The sequence below is a fragment of the Diachasmimorpha longicaudata genome, chromosome 6 (assembly GCF_034640455.1).
Source record: "Diachasmimorpha longicaudata isolate KC_UGA_2023 chromosome 6, iyDiaLong2, whole genome shotgun sequence".
Lineage (NCBI taxonomy): Eukaryota > Metazoa > Arthropoda > Insecta > Hymenoptera > Braconidae > Diachasmimorpha > Diachasmimorpha longicaudata.
In genome coordinates this window covers 7,965,700-7,983,520 of record NC_087230.1, presented here as the reverse complement: position 1 = coordinate 7,983,520, position 17,821 = coordinate 7,965,700, and the positions used below count along the sequence as shown (strand labels likewise).

Below are 17,821 nucleotides of genomic sequence, written 5' to 3'. Positions count from 1 at the left end.
CTAAATGATCATAATGATTACCCATAAAAAACCACTAATTCAGTTTGTAAACTGCTCTACACCGTTACCGGACTCTTCGTGAGATACGGCCACCATAATCCTCGAAACGAGAATGTACTCGGAGGCAGAATAGAACAAGGGGTACTCCATAACAATTCATTTATTATAACCGAAACCTATAACTGTCCTAAATTTAACAGTATTTACATTACATTAGGAAATTTACAATTCTACGTCGTATCCATAAGATAACACAGATGAGTGGTAACATAAAGAATGTAAACATGAATTTCATATTCCCTGTGTCTCACTTAAAAACATTACGAGTCATGCACAGGTAGCTCCTAAAAATAGTGCAATTCACAATGTTTCATTATTTCAAATGGTTCACACATTTTTATATACAATGAAATATTTATTCGTGAATGGAAATTTCTCCCTGCGTCTTAAAATACGAGAAATAATGGAATGATCTATACTCCCTAAGGTAACTGACAAATCCACACAGCGCATGTATCAATCACCCACTCACTCCATTGACATCATCAACCTGTGGAGTATGAGGACATAAAATTGATGGAAAACCGTTCCATCTTAAAAATTTTCTCGAAATGACAGACGTCATTTTTACTGTGAAAACAAAATGCATGACATGGTACAGTCCTCTGAGCCACCATTAACTGTCTGGAGTGATTCTAGTGAGCGAAGAGTGACGAATGAGCACGTTTACATAGACTAACAACCCCTCATTTACTGGTTCTCCTTGCGTACTTCTTTTTCATCAGGAACATCAGCCTGACCATTCGTCTCTCCCTCGAATCCCGCATTCGTCACTCCTACTTTACGATTACCATCCACTGAATTCACAGTTCTTGCTCTCAATTTATTCTCTTCCGGCATTCTCTCTATACTATCGAGATTCCTGGCATTATTAGCTGTTTCCAGTGTTTTAGCACTCGGCGTCTGATTTAAATTCCCCATTGAGAATTCATTGTTGAATGCCATGTTCTCCATTCCCTCCATAGCTTCAATTCTCTTAGCCTCATTTTTATCATTTGCATCGATGACATCTGTCACCGGTTGGTCCTTTGGTTTTTTCTTGACAATGTCGTTTCCCTCCACTTGAGGCCGTTTTTTCAAGTAAAGTAGATTGAAGAAGAAGTAGATTAACCCCGTGATGAGACAGACAACGGCAAATATTTGGTACGTGGGGCGAGTGCCAAATCCTGTCATCAGATAACCACCTATCAAGCTGCCAGCTCCTTTGCCTGTTCAACGAGAGACAAAAGGATTGGAACAATTAAATTATCCTCGTTAAGAAGAGATTATTTTCTAGACGTACAATGTTGCTTTAATAGTCCGGGACATTTAAAACTCACGGTACCCTTCCGGCAAATACAATAGTCTGTATTTGGTGGACTGTGCAACATTAAATATCAACGTCAACGTTACCAGGAGGGTGATGCTCATTGGTGGGTAATAAATTAGAGAATTAAGCTCACCAACTCCGTAATAAAGACCGCCTAGCAGACCTTGAATAGACGTGTCGGTAGCTGTGGTGGAGAGTTTAGCAGCGTATGTTATGGCGGCTGTGAAGGCGAGCGAGGACGTCACGGATTCCATAGCCTCGAAGATGAGGCAGAGCCAGGGATTGTAAATCAGTGAATAGCCTGTGCGTGGAAAATACGAATTGAAGATCAAGTAGATACCATTGGTCGCTAACGGTAACATCAGCCATTGTGTAAAAAATATATACTGAAGATTTATTTATTCACGTTCAATTTCATTGTGCAAGTATTGTAAAATTATGCAAGGGGAATTCTTAATTTTTTTATAACGAGATAAACTAGTGGATGATGAATATCAATGAGATGGAAGATAAATTGCCGTACCCAGTAGTCTGATGGAATTAAACACAAAACCGATGAAGAGTACGTTGGCATGGCCAATCTTATTGATTATCGGTCCGGACAGTACAAGAAGTGGAATCCCAGCTATTCCACCGACTGTTATGGTGATACCCATCAGTGACCTTGAACCTCCTAGGTCCTGAATCAGCCAGAAGAGGAAGGACTCCAGGTAGCCCCATGCGATGCCTGAAAAAAATACGATGGAGACGGTTAAATCGAAGGTTTTTAATTGCTCTTCTCCCTGGTCTATCGATACTTTATCAATAAAACGAGATCGACTGCGAGCAATGTGAAAGAGTTAAAATGTAAGAATAGTCTATTAATCAATGTCTGATCAACAATAATTCCCGGACAGTTATTTCTAGTGTTTAAATTCCTGGAAATTCACTGGGAGTTGCAATACAATTACACAATGGTTTTTCTTCCAGAATGATGGGAAAAATTTTATTTATCAGGAGGCTATTCATGTTTTTTCGTTTGATTGAAAAACGCTTTGACTTCTGTTTGGATCTACGGTATAATTTTTGCATCCCGGTTGGGGCTATCAATATCAACTATTCAATGGTTATATCGTAATTCTTGCACCGAATTGATGATTTCCGCTCGTCCAACTACACTTCCGTTTGCGTCATACTTTTGTATTAAGGTGCCATCAACGAGGATAGACTATTAATGATTTAGGATTCATTTTGAATATCAAATCGGTACGATAATGATTCAGATGAACCTATAATCCGTCTCGGCTTGTCAGGCCCATGTAAAAAATATAAAAACAAAGCGGAAAAAATGGACAATATATACTGACCCAGAATAAATACAGCCACGAGAAGTGCAATTATTTCCACATTTTTAAGTACAGTGATGACATGTCGCACGACATTAGGAGATGGTGATTTAAATTCAAGATTTATCATCAGCATGAGTCCCCCTGATAATATCTTCAGGGCTGAGTATAAATAGAATGCAGGTCTGGAATGAGATATTATTCCGTGAGTTTTGATTGCCAGGTGAGATTAGACGAGAAGTATGATATCTCACCTGAAGTCTGTGTACTCTTTACCCTGACTTGCATAATCGATTAATAGGCCTGATAGGGGAGAGGATATCATTCCTCCGATGCTTCCGTATATCCTCTGGAGGCCGTAGTCTGCCTTCTGTTCTCGCACTATTGCTATCACAGCCCCTTCGAACATTGCGAATGCTGTTCCACTGATTATTCCTGTGAATAATGGCCGTTGTAGTCATTCATGGAATGAAAGAAACAGTTCAATGGAAAAATCTAGAGCTCTCTCTGAGGAATTCTATTGAAATTAAATTTTTACCCATGAATACTCTTATTGCTAGGTACAGCCAAAATGTCAATGAAGTATTGTACTCTATCACAGTGTTCATGTTCAAGCACAGTTTCTCCCTGGGAGCAGTGACGATGCACCTTTCACTGCATTTCTGGATGTCGAGAGATTTGTAAGGAGCTGCATTTGACGTCCAATTAACGAGAGGGACTGTGACGGACACACGACTTCTCTCATCAGGATTTCCACATTTTACGGGACTGAAGTTATCTCTCGTTAGTGTCATGGCTTCTCCTAAATATCTCCTTCGCTTCTCGGTCTCATCTGTGCTCGATGTATTCAGTAATTTTATCCTGGATTTAAACGTCAGAAACTCCTCTTTCTGTTCTGCAGTCTAAAAAATTAATTACCCGTTGAATCGATGGGGCATGCGAGGGAGATGGGAACTGATTGGTTTATTAACACACTTGCGAGAAAATTTCATTGAACTCGCACCGAGTTTGATTGAACGACGTCTCCCCAGTTCCTTCGGCTCTCGTCGTTGAATTATAAAAATCCATTGCTCTGGTTGTTTCAGAACAGGTGAACTTGTGGAGTTGACGAGTTGGAAAGAAAAATTCACTTCTAGATAATTGACGGATGCATGTTTTAAAGTGCTCATTGTTTCGCAGCAGTCGGTGCTCTTTTGTGTAGTCATGATCATCAAACGCCTGCATTTAAGAAAGATAATGAGACTTTGTTGATTAGGATTCTACACAAAATAAGAGACTGTGTCATAAGCAACGATATATATTTTTTAATTCACGGGAAATTATGGAACTCTAAAAAGCAGAAAAACGTAAAGTAATTCGCACGTGAGCAAGATCAGCATTGGGCCTTTGATAGACAAAAATGTCTGTGTGATTTCTCGACGGATTAAAACGTTTGACGCTATAAGTTTTCGACGACAGCATCATCTGCAAATCGTTATCCTCCAGCAGATCCACGTGACAAAGATACCTGAATAATACAACAATATTTCAACTACCTCGTGTTACTTCCTAATTATGCGGCATTCCATCGCCAAGATGGAGACGCATAACGATTACCACAGAAGCAGGAGTTATCATGCGAAATCATCGCAGATTCACTCACCCACAACTTTGGATTTTCATTGTGATATCAGATTCCCGATGATCCTCGCAGGAATACCTCATTTGGTTCATCGTAAACAGCAGATCTCCATTATCGTCTGAGCACCCCAAATCCATTACTACTTGCTCCGGGTATTTGACCGAAGCCCTGCCGATAGGAACAAGCAAAAGGAGCAGTGCACTGGCACCACCGAGGGATGAAAAGAGAGAAAGAAGAATCTAGAAGAGAATATTACTCTGTTAATTTACCCCATCGTCAGAATTTTAAATATAACGCTGTTGAATTATTTCATTTACTTTGAAGTTTCCTATTCGATCGGCTATTAGTCCTGCTATCGGCGGCATCACGATCGCTACAAATGGAGTTACGGCACTCATTATCGCCGTCTCTTCGACATTTATTCCCAATTCCCTCATGTGAATGGTCAAATACGGGTAGAGGACGAATAGCGCTGGAAATCAAACTAATTATTGAGATAATACATCGGTACAGGGAGGGAAAAAATCGTAGGTCTCTGTTTCCGAATTGAATTGAGCGATAGTTTAGAGAATATCGATTGTTAGTGGGTGTTGAACTCACTCGATGCTTGAACGAAGAAAATAAGTTTGAGGGACCATAGCTCCTTGATCCGGAAATCCTTGGTGATCCTACGGAAGAAACTTTTGAGGAGCAGCATCTTAGGAGTTTACTCCCCTCTCAACTGTCACGATTGTCAGCAGTTTTTTGCACCGCCAAAAAACTCTCTCAAGTCCTAGGCATGACACATGGCAAATGTCTGTTCTTTAATCCTGCGGAAAAAATAAATTATCGAATAATTAACTGGTATTTTAATTCGAAGGGGAAATGGGGAGAGAACATTTGGAATTAATCATGACGTTGACCCGTCAATTTTATTTCTTTGATGGACAGACTCTGGTGGGTTAGGGAGACCAATAGAAAACTGCGGAAGAACCTACTGGCCTTGACAATGACACACAGCTGTAGATGTCACTTTTATGTAATAACCCGGTGTTCAGTCCACGGTCAAGCACTGTTTATATCCGGTGAGTATTTGTCATAGAAATAGAAACAAAACAACCAGGAAATACATCTTTTGCGGCTAGCACAGTTAAATTATACTGTAGGCTCCATACATTATCATTGGAGGAAAAAAATCCGAAGCGTGACTGAGTAATTATACATTTTGATCTAATGGTCGCCGGAATCATAATTCCAGCGTTCGAAGGTTCGGTAGATTGAGGTGAGAGTGACATGCCAAAAATTAAAAATACTGTGTCAAAGGTGATCTTTTCTATATTTTTGACGACATCATTATTCAAGTACTTCACTAAAATCACTAAAGTGAAAAATCGGCTGTCCAGCCATCTGTCAAGCCTCAAAGTACAATAGCATTCACTGCCCTCCACTGTCCTAACAGTGATTAGTCCAGCAATGGAATTCCGGGCATTGTATCGAGTGTTGTTATGTAAGAAATTCCTCATGTGTAAATACAAAGGAGGAGCATCGCAACTCTTGCAGCTCGAGTGCAATTGGACTCTTCCTTTTTCAAAAGCTCCAAAATGATCGCTTTTTTCCATTCACTAATGTCCATGTAACGAGCGGTGAAGCCCGCACATGAATAATCACCGAAAAAATTGTAATAATTTTCTGGATTCTCATTAACTTTGAGCAATCGCTCCAATTTTCGAAAAATGATTGTAATTATGGGCTGTAAATAGTTTTAAATTCCTCGGTTAATTGCCTCGACTCATCACAATTCACTCGTAATAGCTCCTCAGATTAAAATTTCCTCGCACGTAACAATGATGAGTGAGTTGCATTTTCGTGCATTAAGAGATGGAAAAAAAGTATTAGAATGAACGTTCACGGCCGTGTGAGACTCTTCTAACGGAAGTCCAAACGTTTTGGCTTTACATTACAAGGTGACTAGGGTATTTACAATAATTGCCATTGGCTGTCAAAGCCCCGACAGTGCGAACACGTGCGCCGAATTAAAATGTAATTGCATGATTCAGTGGGTGTACAATCAGGTGGAATCGATGGTATTTTATAATCATTGAGCTTTTCTCGGGGTTTATTCAATGCTAATTTTCATATCTCAATTGCCCTCATTAGGAGATCTCATGTGATATGGGGTTTGTGAGGATACAGGTAATGTGAGCGAGTAATTTGAGACAGCCTGGAGTGGTAAGTCTGGAGCAATCATTTTTTATTCTTGTAATGAGGATTAAAAATGTGAGAATAAGCCACATGGATTTCTGACTTTAAATTGGATTTATGATGTATAGAATTTCAGATTTATCTTTGACATTCGGGAAATCCAGGTGTTTTGTCTTTAATGAAGGTGGAAATTTCCGTGACAACTCGAATTTTTCAAATAATTTTCGAGATTAAATGACGCAACAGTAATTTATTAGAATGACTTGAGTGGAATTTCAAGTTTTTTCATATAAGTCAGTCGTTAAAAAAACTACGGAAATTGGGTTTTTTCACAACGAGGGGATTGTGCTTTTGTTAGTACACGTGCTAGAATTTTTATATTCAATTCACCTCCGTTTACTCCTCGTGAAAACGAAATGAACGAAGTCTTTTGAAGCCCGAAAAAATGGCATTTTCACGGGAAAAACAGAGGTAAAAATATCCTCGTCCCTCCATGACTGACATCACTAATGTAATTTTCTCTGGGCACGAGTTTTCGAGAGGATATCGTCCCAGCTATATGGAGGAGTCAACCACGGCCGATTATCCATTTTATTCGATTACCGAGCAACCCGTTTAAACTCGCAACACTCGTGTCTTCCCACAAACCCCGATCGTCAAATCGGCTGTGCAAAACCTCCGCATGTGTTCTCCGTCGTAAAATAAAGAATTTAATACCACGGAATATTTGAGGATTACTATTGCCTGACTAGATTGATTATTCAGCGCCATACAAGGAGTAAACGGGATTGCCTGATTTAATGGAGTCAATGAAGGCAGTTCGATGCCCTCGAGAATAATCCTGGACAATCCGGTAACTCGGTCATATTCGATGGTCTTCTGGAGGTGTCCCCGATTCATTCTTACACTCTTGAATCCTCTTGTGAGGAACTTGAAGTGACTATGCACCGTCAATACAATAAAATTGACTGGTTATCCCAGAGTTATTTTTAATTGCTAATTTTCCAACTATGGATTTATTGTAAATGTCATTCTATGGATGAGTTTATTGTCAGTTGCTTCTTGATCTTAGATACTCCATTGAAGGATCCAAAACGACTCAAGTGTGTAATTGAGTATCAGAGTCGAATAATAATGATGACAAAATCGTGTCAAGTTCATCGTTGTTGAAAGGAACTGACGAATTATGTTATTGCTTACACCCACATTCAAGCCACTCGGCTGAATTGTTTTCACTGGTGCCTCAGTTTTCGGATAATTGCAACAGACTTTTAAAATGTCAATATCTTTAAACTCGATGTCGACGAGGGATTAAAAGGAGATGGTTTAATTAAAAACATGATGAATAGTTATTTTCTTAAGGAGAAAGGAGTTGAACTGTTTAACACGGAGCTTCTTGCAGAAAGTAATGAGGGATAAAGTCACTCGAGTGCAGCGAATTTTTTATTCATCCAGGGAAAAGGAAATGAGGACATGTTTCGTAACACTAACTTTTCTCCTTCGATAGCTTTGACAAATAAAGTCTTCGTTTATATCGGCAAACGGTTTTATGGTTCTTCAACAAAAAATCCTTTTTTGCTGCTGATTATTGAGACATGATTTTATAACTTATTATTTAGTAGCCGTCAATGTACCCATTTTTTGTTGTTCCTTTCTTCTCTTACTGACGTCATAATGAACAAATTCTACAGAATTCTAGTTTACGTTGAAGCATTAATTGAAAAAGTAAATTAAAAAATTGTAGTAATGGACAGTAATTTCCCTAGATTTTTTGACGATCGTGAACGTCAGTCACTCGAATCTGTAGAAAGTTGAAAAAAGAAAGAAGCATTCCTCTTACCATAATCATTAGACGTAGCTTGCGTCAACGTTTCATCCACAGAATTGAGTAATAACTTCGAAATAGAAGTTCTACTCTAAAAAAACCAATGAGAACGGTCCGATGATAAATCCTAATACACATGCAACATCCTCAGGTGACTTTCACAAACGAAAACCCGAAGAAACGTTCAAAACCTGTTCTATAAAAATGCACAGTCCTTCTACATGAATTTTTATTACTTAAACAATGAAGATAACACTAGAGTGGGTCTGCACCGGTCGATGTCAAGCGCTCAACTGCCACTTACCGGTCTGTTCAAGCTGGCGAATATGAAAAGCCATTTCCTAACAGACCAATGAGATCCGAGTCCTCAGTTTATTATTCTCAATAATATAATGTATATTTTTTACTCTTCCTGGGGCTGCTGATGATTCGGAGATTCATCAGGCAATTTATCGAGGACAATAATATTATGTTCTACCCTTGAAACCCGTTCGCCAGGTATCAGAAGAAATGCAGTATCAAATATAGAAGAGAAGAGAGCAGAGCAGAAAAATTTTTGAATTTCTAAGCGTGAGGGATTGATTTAGAAAATTCCAGGAACTTTTCAGTAAAAATACGTCTACTTTCCTTTATTTAACAAATAAATGAACATTTGTGTTGATTCGTCTTTTGCAGTTTTCATTTCACTTCAGAGAGCAGGTTTATCAATGCCTGGGAATTGTGCTCAAACCTTATCAATAACACTTGGCTCTTAAATTCCAAAGAAATGACCAATTTGCGATAGTAAGAACACACATGTTTAATAAATCAGTTACAACTACTCCATATCCATGAACGTATTGTTTCCTTAAGACGTGTTTATAAATTCCTGTTTTTTTATTGGCTTCTGAGTAAGTCAACACTGATGTGCAGTATCAGCAATAATTTTATGGGCACACCACACATTTAATTCGTTGACACATTTTTCAGCTGTTTCCATCATCGAGAATTTTGAAAAAATATTCCACCTGGAGAGTAATCAGTAACAGCAGTGTAGTTTACTAATGATTGTTTTTCCTAAGTATATTTTTAGAGTTATTACCTCGAGGAGTCCATCGTCAGGTAGGTCAGAGCAGTGGACGGCATTCTGCACCTTTGTTTTTCCATATTTCGCACGGAGAGTATTCGGTCGTACTTGTTTTCCAATGTTCTGGAATAATTTTCGGATCAATGGGGGAAAGAAATTTAAGGAACTCTATCAGTAATGAATTGGGATCAATGGCAACGAATTTTGTTGAAATACGATGGACAAAGCGGTCGTATTCTAAAAAGTGGTTGCATCTATTAATATGCTTCATTTTTTTTGGAACGGTAGAGCTACTTTAACCTTGAGGGACAAAGTCCAGCAAAACTCACCGGGTCCATTGGTCCACAGAGTTTTCTAAAATCGACCGGAACATTCACACTCTCATCTTTGTGAGTTATCTCCATTGCTATACACGGACCTGATTGGAGTTCAGCCACCATGGCCTGTACGAAAATCAATAAACATGTGTTTACACAGGAGCAGAACTGAATTGAATTGGATTATTGCAGGAATGATCTAACCAAATAAAATTATATACAAATATCCGCATAATTAAAATAAATATTGATTCATAGAAAATACAGAGAATAAAGTTAAAAATATTAATGTTGAGAGGGTCTTACGCCATGATCACTCAACACCCCTTTGTAAATCTCCAAAAATTCTTCAGCATTAATGGGATCAACGTGAAACCTCTGAATCGCTGATATTGTGAAGCCAGCCTTCTGTATATCGCACACAATATTCCCTGCGCATACAAATGAGTGGCAATCGAATGACTCTGCTACTTTGCAGTCTCAAATAGTATTTACTGATTGAAATGATGATTGTAAGTACTAATCATGACTCACCGGTCAGTCGTCCCTGCACTGCGTGGGGTTTAATAATACAGCATGTACAGTTATGCATTGTTGCTGTGTTTTTCAAAGGACTCTTTTCTGATTTGACACTGGTAAAGAACATCTCCAATTCCTGGGATTAAATTAATTAGAAATTTAAGAGTTGCGAAACAACTCGTGGATTACTTGGCGGAGTTTTCATTATGGATCGTACCTTTTCAGCTGTTTCCGGGCTTGAGGAGCCATGAAATCCATTGGAAATAGCGTCTTTACCGTAGAGAGCTCTCAGGGAATTTGACGCTTCTCCTCTTGCTTTGATACTATCTGCAGGACCAATTAATTCTCTCCAGCGTGTAACTGCGTTATTTCCTAATAACGCCAGTAAAACTACCGGACCGGATGTTAAATACAATTTGATGGAGCTGGATAGAATTTCATTGAATATGAATACTTAACTTGTCTTTCCCAAGTTTTAAAGTTTTTTTTTACTTGACAATTAAATGGAAAGCTCAATAATTGCCATTACTTGTCGTACAGACACTCACCCCAGATTATCATCACCTGCATACAGCCGTTCCACATCGTGCTCTGAGAGTTTAACCATCTTTATATTAGCAATGTGAAGATCATGGGCTGTGATGGTATTTAATATCTCTCCCATTTTATTGATCACATCTGGCTTCAGAATTCCAAATGTCCTGTAAATTTGTCATAAAGTTAGTTCCCATTATATTTAATAATTCGACATAATTGATGTAGAGGCACATGTGGAAAAAGAAACTTGATATTTTGTGGAATATTGATCAACACAACTGAATTGTTATTGTCATTGGCTGCTTAATAAAATTAGGTAATTTTTTAGTCATAAGAAGTGTAAGTACTTCCTTCATGAATTTATTTCTGAATTACGAATTTCACAATCAATCAAGCGTGCTATTGTGTCTGTATTTCTCACTTTTGTATGGTGACTCCTAATTTGCTCTTGGTGAAACAATCAGCCACATCAGTAATTTTCATTGGCCTCGAAAATATTGTCACAACATTTCCGACGTATAAATCTTTGAGACCAACGGCCTCGCATTTTGTCCTCCTGAGGAAGGTCTTTCTACTCCTTATGTCAAACTGCGAATCAATTAATTATGATCGACGAGGAATGATTTCAGTGTACGATAATTATGTGGATAAAATAAATATTCGAGACGTTTTTGTGCCAGCAAAAAATTATGTAATAAAAGTGATAAAGCCTATGGTAAAAATTGATGATTCTCACTCACTAGTTCTATAGTATTATCAGCTGGATAATAATAGAGATAGAATCGCTTAGTGAATCCTGCCACCCCATCAAACCACTCAGCCTCAAAAATCAAACGCTCTCCAACGTCTCCAGACATTTCTATGATTTTCCACTACAAAAATTGACACTACAAAGTAGAAAATAAATCAATAAACACTGTGTAGTTATACTGGGAACTTGATCAACGGAAAATTCAAACAATAAAGCTGTTGCTATGACGACAGCTTTATTTCACTGGTTGCTGTGATCGCTCAAGCTTTTGAACGTTGAACAGCTGACAAATGATTAGTACAGTCGCTGTTCAATGGCTCTGACTGGTGTGCATCGGGATGACATTTTGTTACCATCAACCGGAGCGGTAGATACCCCTTTGACTAGGACGTAAATTAATCTGCAGTCCACCCCGAAATTTTTAACGAATTATTTTTATTAATTTTCTGGTTTCGAACCAGATTCGCTACGACTGAATTATTTTTCGGACCTGAACGAGCAGATTATGAAATCGTAATATTCAAAAAAGCGTTCGTGCCGCCACCTGGCGATTCCCTTCGCAGTACTTTCACCGCTGGAATAACATCAGTTTCTACATTGTCAGTGGTACTTATAATGTCAGGCCTTCCTTATCGATCAGAAAGAAAGGACATTGAATTTGAATTCCAATTTCCGAATATGAGAACCAAATGTTTTTCCAACAATTTTGAATTCTGATGTCATTACTAAACGCGTGAAAAATTGTATGATTGATTTGTTTCTTAATTGCCTAAAATAATTAAATATCGAGGTCACAGTAATTTCGGAAAGATGGAAAATTATCATCTCCAGATCGAAAGTTTTGCACATTATCCATTTGATTTTTATGTTACGTGATAATATTCAAAGTCCGTACCGATGTTCAGTCGAAAAATTGTGTTAACCAAGGGTTTTGACGTTTATTCCGTCGAGCTCCCCCAATCACGACCCTCATGGCTGGAATTAAAAAATAGCTAGTACCAGTACTCAGTGACATAAAATCAAAACTTCTAGTTGTGTGACTGCTGTCACTGTTAGTATTGCGCCCTCAAAGGATTCGCCGTGAGCTGAAGGACAGCCCGTAGGGCGCAGTATACTCCCCTGAACGAGGGATGAAAAAGCGTTATTGAATGTCCCACCAAGGTCTGTTTGATCGAACAAACAGTGGTCCTAGTAACGTATCGTTTTAACTCCGGCATCAGCCTAGGAATGTCAGGGGCCCTGGTCACCAGTTCCCCTCGGCGCTGCCAGAATTGTGCAATAAAACTTGTAGTTCCCAAAGCGGCTCGCAATAAAAGTTGTTATTTACGTTAAATTATTCATTAACACAGGGCGCCGCTAAATTGTAATTTTGTGCATAAAAACGTGCAATCAATTTAAAAGCTCTAAACGCACCTGCTACAGCTTTTCTATTCTCTTTTTTTTCTTCCTCGCGGTGTATATATATTTTTTGTTCCATCGTGATAAGAATCGGTAATGAGGCTACTGAAGTTTTTACTGCGTTACTTTCCACCAGGTAAGGAGTTCTTTCAGTTCTACAACTCGAAGAATTCGATCAGTTTTAAAACTCCTTTCTGCATCATTAATGTTTTTTATTAGATTTAATCTCCATTGAACGTTCACTCGGTGAATGTAATTTCCCAGCCACCCTCCAGCCACCCCTTCGAATGAGTGACTTTTCAAACTCAATAAACCAAAGTGTCATTTTATTGTTCCATTTTATTTCCCTAATGAACAATTTAAAGTCTCTCATTGTTCTTCAGGTATTGCACTCGAGTACACACAGGGTGGTGATATTAAAACTAAGATGATTGACCTTTTGGATCTAACCGCAAAGTAATAAACAACAAAATACAATGCGTTGCTAAATTTATTTGTAAACTTTGGATAAATTGTCAAACTTTATTCTGTTACGTGGGGGGCTATGGCTTCTGCCCCTTTTTGTTTCAAACCGTAGAACGGATATTAAAGCTTTGGCACGGAGTATAAAGGATGCTGAGCCGGTTATAACGGAGAGTGTGATGGATCAGCTGGAGGAGACACTGCAGAGGCTTCAGAGTAAAGTATGCGACACGAGTGTAAAGCGTTATTACAAATATAAGACACTGCAGACTCATCTTCTACCGCTGACTAACATTGGCTTTGATAAATTAGGTAAAAGGTAGTTCTCATGTTGTGCATCAATTATTAAATATTCGCATGAATGATTTGTGGAGGGTAGGATGATCAGATGGATGTAGATGTAGTTGTGGGGACTATTGTGTTCTTGAAGTCGCTCGTTGTCTGGGGTATTGTTCATTTAGCATAGCCTGGAGCAAAACCCATGGGGATATCTCCGGAATGGAGAATAAAATATTCTGGATTACGGAATATAATTCACTGGAGTCTGAAATATGATTCCTGACTGTAAAGATCAGTAGAACTATTGAAATCAAGCTATCAATTAATCCCAAAGATTATTTTTCTTTTCATTATCATATATTGTTGATAGATGCCTGACGGGCAGCTATGACCGAACTTGTAAAGTTTGGGACATTGACAGTGGAAAGGAGCTTCTTACTCTCCAAGGCCACAAAAACGTAGTCTATGCCGTGTCCTTCAACAACCCGACTTCGTGAGTTGCTCGATGAGCGTTGAAAAAAAAAATTGTAACAACGAAGTACTTTAACCATATCTGGCAAAAAAAAATCAATTTTTCTTGAATCGATGACAGTGATAAAATCGTGACTGGATCATTCGACAAAACAGCGAGTGTCTGGTGCTCACGAACTGGCAATTGTCTTGTAACACTTTGGGGCCACGATGCCGAGGTAGTTGTGGTGAGATTCTCACCGATTAACCACAACAGAGTTGCCACTGGATCCATGGATGGAAGTGGAAAAATTTTTCATACAGAATCCGGTATTTCAGATTTTTCATTCTCTCAATATCTATATCACTGGGAGCAGTCAATATGCTGAGGAATTTCTGTCTCCTGCAGGTCAGCAGTTGGGTACGTTGAAGGGCCATAGAGGTGAAGTTATAGCGCTCCAATATAATGACGATGGCAATCAAATAATAACTGGGTCGTTCGATGGGAGTATTGGTATTTGGGACACTAGGACTTACACGTAATTATCTCCGTGGGAATTATCCGAGAAGCTTTTTGTTCTTAAATCGATGTTATGCTTTCTTCCAGACGCACGAGTGCTTTAATCGGTCACGATGCTAAAATATCAAACTGCATATTCAGCTTCGACTGCTCGATAATAGCATCATCGTCTTTAGACAATACTGCCAGAATTTGGGATGCCAGAATGAACACATGTCTCGCCACCGTAACGGGCCATGAGGACGAAGTTTTGGATGTGGCGCTTGATAACCGAGGGTCAAGACTGGCCACTGCTAGCAGCGATGCAACCGCCCGGCTGTGGGACATTACTGGTGAATTTAAAGAGATTGCTGTACTCGAAGGCCACCACGAGGAAGTATCAAAAAGTAACAGCTCATTAATTTCAAAAAACCGATAATGGAATTACTCCATCCAAGTTACCTTTAACTTTAATTGAATTGACTTTGAAAATAGTTTGTTTCAGTCCAAATGGTCATCAATTGCTGACCTCATCCTTGGACAGAACCGCGCGTCTATGGTCAACCGAGTCCGGACGATGTTTGCAGACACTGGCTGGACATACCGACGACGTTTTCAGTTGTGCTTTCTCGTACAATGGTGACACCATTGTCACAGCCAGCAAAGACAATACATGCACCATCTGGAGGTGACTCGACTGGTTTCAAGTGCTGCCCTAGCTCCTATTGATCGTTCTCTTTATCAGTTACGTTGTTTATTTTTTTGTTCTTTAAAATGTCTTCCGTTATGAATCTGTATTGGACTGAAATGATTTTTGAATCGAGACGATTTGAATTTGATGTGTTAAGTGCTAAATCCCAGTGTGGGATTAGGCTATAGGATGAACAGTTAACTGTCCATGAAATTTAATTTTCGTTTTTACCGTGTTCATTCGCTTATTCCCCCCAATTACAAGCTGAATAATTAAAAATTGCTGTAGAAACGCTGTCGCCTTTTCCGTTTTCCAGAGCAACTATTATATTAAAATCGTGGTAAAGTGAAAAATTAATTTGATGTGTATAATGGAGATGGAAGAAAATGGAGGGATTTAAAGGACTTGAATTTCCCCAGAGAACTTAATTCGAAATTAATCGGGCATATCCCTGGCTTGATTTCATCATAAAATTCAATAGTAAAAAGTCTGAATGCTGCAATAGTTGAGTAATCCATCATGACGTAAATAAAGTGATAAATTTAGAAGAATCCGATTAGACTCAGTAGATAGGATTCCACTCGGAACTTAGCAAAACAATGTATCCCAGATACCCTGAGCCAACAATACGTGAATTATTTCCCAACATGCCTCACTTACATCAATCACACCAATGCAATAAGATTTGTTATACACCGACTCGCGATTAAAATAATGTGAACAGAATTTCGCTGGGCAATAATGAGACTGCAAGACATTTCTAGAATGCACATTTATGACTGTTTATCTCCGATGGTGTGACACAGTGGGGTCAGATGATAAACTAGAACCCCAGCAGATCGAAGTGTCCACTACCCCCTGAAGTGATGTAGGAATGTTATTGAAGGCTCTTGCGTGCATGATAAACACTGAGCCCATGGGTTGAACGGCAAAGCCACTATTCAGGTGCATAACAAATGGCTTGTAAATAAATACAGTACAATCAGATTTCTATGTACCATCGATGCAAACAAGATCCCTTTATGTCAAACTACGAGATGATCATTTATCCACGATATTGATAATAATCATGTTATACCCGTTGGGTTGAGACACATTAAGTGATGAAACTCCGTGATTTATGGAGCCCTCGTTGTCGATGTAAAGGTGATAGTGGAGAAAGTTGGGTGAGGGATGTAATGGGGTGCATTCTGTGAAATCACATTAAAACTACATCTATCGGTTTTGATGGAGTCGTCAACTTTCAATGTGAATAATTACACGTATATTAAATTATGATACTATGAGATAATGAATTTTTTGTGGGCCCTATGCATTCGTTGACTTTTTAAGACGCTTTTACATGCGTTAAAAATGTTATTGTGAACCGAATTTTATCGTTCATCATAGTCAAATGGAAATGTCCAGTCACCATGAAAATATCTTCGGGTGGAAAAATGTTTTACGTACGTCCGGTTGGATTTTGGGTTAATAGGAAATACCGTGTGCTATCAGTGCATTCTCTGGTACTGTGTTGGGCGCGTAGAGCCACCAAAACGTGACACTCAGCGGAAATCAAACGGCTTATCTGGCCTTGAACTTTCGATCGTCGTTGGATTATTCGGAACAATCTCCTGGTACTGGCTATTTATCAATCAAATCGAACATAAATTCAACACTCAAATTTCAATTACATTACAATGGAATAGTTACTATCGTCTCGGATCTATGAATAATTTGCTACGATGAAATTCATAAATGGTGGAATTTTAAGGGGTGTTGCAATATGTTGTAGGGGATTTATCGTTTAATGAGGATAAGTAATGGCATAATTCAAGTTAATCTCCTCGGGTGTTTTCATTTCATAGTGCGTGCATGACTACGTCATAAGTGTGCAAAATATATTAATGAGCGTTGCGTAATGATGAATAAATCATTCTAGATACTAAACCAGTAGCGAAGTGGGAAAGGGAACTTTATTAGACTGGTTACCTGGTGCTTTCATTAAAAATCAGGGGGACAAATTACCTCAGCAATTCAGCTGTATTTCCTGAAGACAGAGATAAAACATTTGAACTCAAGTTTTTTCTAATGTGGAACTAAATAATTCCAAGCGAATTTATCAATTGAGGTATTGTAATGTTTCAACATCCCACGTTTCCTCATCGAGTTTTCCGTGATGTCTGGAATTTTATGATTTTTTTTTTACCGGTAAATCCTATTCCATGACCTTCTCGTGGCCTTCCTCATGCAATGGTCCATGGAACTTATTGCGTCCGACCGAAGCCATTTAAAGTGCACTATTTTTACATTCTCTATTTGCTTCCGATCGTAAACATTGTCCATCAATCGAAAAACTCAACGAAAACCAATCTGCTTAGCACGCCCCGTTAATGAGACGTATCAGTATTCTTGCGTAATTATCCTCTCTCATTTAAAACGGTCCAGTGAAGATTAACGCATAGCTTTCTCACCGTAAGTACATCGACCGGGGGAAGGAGGCCCGTAAATGACACTGACGAGGTAGAAGGGAGCAAATGAGAGGGAGGGGA

General features: G+C 38.8%; 3 protein-coding genes across 3 annotated transcripts; 1 reads left to right on the top strand and 2 right to left on the bottom strand.

Moving 5' to 3' along the window:
- Window positions 1-145: 145 nt before the first annotated feature.
- LOC135164139 (uncharacterized) lies at window positions 146-8,636 on the bottom strand. The gene is made up of 12 exons (XM_064124225.1): window positions 8,337-8,636; window positions 4,916-5,124; window positions 4,633-4,787; window positions 4,337-4,554; window positions 4,057-4,201; window positions 3,670-3,912; window positions 3,233-3,596; window positions 2,949-3,129; window positions 2,716-2,879; window positions 1,893-2,096; window positions 1,503-1,670; window positions 146-1,268 (listed from the first exon to the last, which is right to left on the bottom strand). Exons 2-12 carry the CDS (start codon window positions 5,010-5,012, stop codon window positions 751-753), a joined length of 2,457 nt encoding a protein of 818 aa, XP_063980295.1. The 5' UTR covers window positions 5,013-5,124; window positions 8,337-8,636; the 3' UTR covers window positions 146-750.
- A 552-nt stretch (window positions 8,637-9,188) lies between these two features.
- On the bottom strand, window positions 9,189-11,840 carry LOC135164140 (nucleoside diphosphate kinase 7). Its single transcript, XM_064124226.1, has 9 exons — window positions 11,501-11,840; window positions 11,182-11,348; window positions 10,772-10,924; window positions 10,441-10,648; window positions 10,239-10,359; window positions 10,011-10,135; window positions 9,717-9,830; window positions 9,403-9,510; window positions 9,189-9,328 (listed from the first exon to the last, which is right to left on the bottom strand). Exons 1-9 carry the CDS (start codon window positions 11,615-11,617, stop codon window positions 9,287-9,289), a joined length of 1,155 nt encoding a protein of 384 aa, XP_063980296.1. The 5' UTR covers window positions 11,618-11,840; the 3' UTR covers window positions 9,189-9,286.
- Window positions 11,841-12,772: 932 nt separating this feature from the next.
- On the top strand, window positions 12,773-17,777 carry LOC135163816 (dynein assembly factor with WD repeat domains 1-like). The gene is made up of 8 exons (XM_064123640.1): window positions 12,773-13,045; window positions 13,293-13,365; window positions 13,487-13,690; window positions 14,021-14,143; window positions 14,243-14,430; window positions 14,510-14,639; window positions 14,708-15,006; window positions 15,095-17,777. The coding sequence occupies exons 1-8, from the start codon at window positions 13,006-13,008 to the stop codon at window positions 15,289-15,291; spliced, it is 1,254 nt and encodes a 417-aa protein (XP_063979710.1). The 5' UTR covers window positions 12,773-13,005; the 3' UTR covers window positions 15,292-17,777.
- The last annotated feature ends 44 nt before the right edge of the window (window positions 17,778-17,821 follow it).

Bases quoted from the DNA above. Each gene is read 5' to 3' on its own strand.
- LOC135164139 (XM_064124225.1), bottom strand. From the start codon at position 5,012: ATGCTGCTCCTCAAAAGTTTCTTCCGTAGGATCACCAAGGATTTCCGG. The intron at 3,597-3,669 runs GTGTGTTAATAA...TTAATTTTTTAG, and splicing joins TCAATGAAATTTTCTCGCAA to ACTGCAGAACAGAAAGAGGA. The intron at 1,269-1,502 runs GTGAGCTTAATT...CTCGTTGAACAG, and splicing joins CGGTCTTTATTACGGAGTTG to GCAAAGGAGCTGGCAGCTTG.
- LOC135164140 (XM_064124226.1), bottom strand. From the start codon at position 11,617: ATGTCTGGAGACGTTGGAGAGCGTTTGATTTTTGAGGCTGAGTGGTTT. The intron at 10,360-10,440 runs GTACGATCCATA...ATTTAATCCCAG, and splicing joins GCCCGGAAACAGCTGAAAAG to GAATTGGAGATGTTCTTTAC. The intron at 9,511-9,716 runs GTGAGTTTTGCT...AAATTATTCCAG, and splicing joins TCTGTGGACCAATGGACCCG to AACATTGGAAAACAAGTACG.
- LOC135163816 (XM_064123640.1), top strand. From the start codon at position 13,006: ATGAGGCTACTGAAGTTTTTACTGCGTTACTTTCCACCAG. The intron at 13,366-13,486 runs GTAATAAACAAC...TTCAAACCGTAG, and splicing joins CTTTTGGATCTAACCGCAAA to AACGGATATTAAAGCTTTGG. The intron at 13,691-14,020 runs GTAGTTCTCATG...TATTGTTGATAG, and splicing joins TTTGATAAATTAGGTAAAAG to ATGCCTGACGGGCAGCTATG.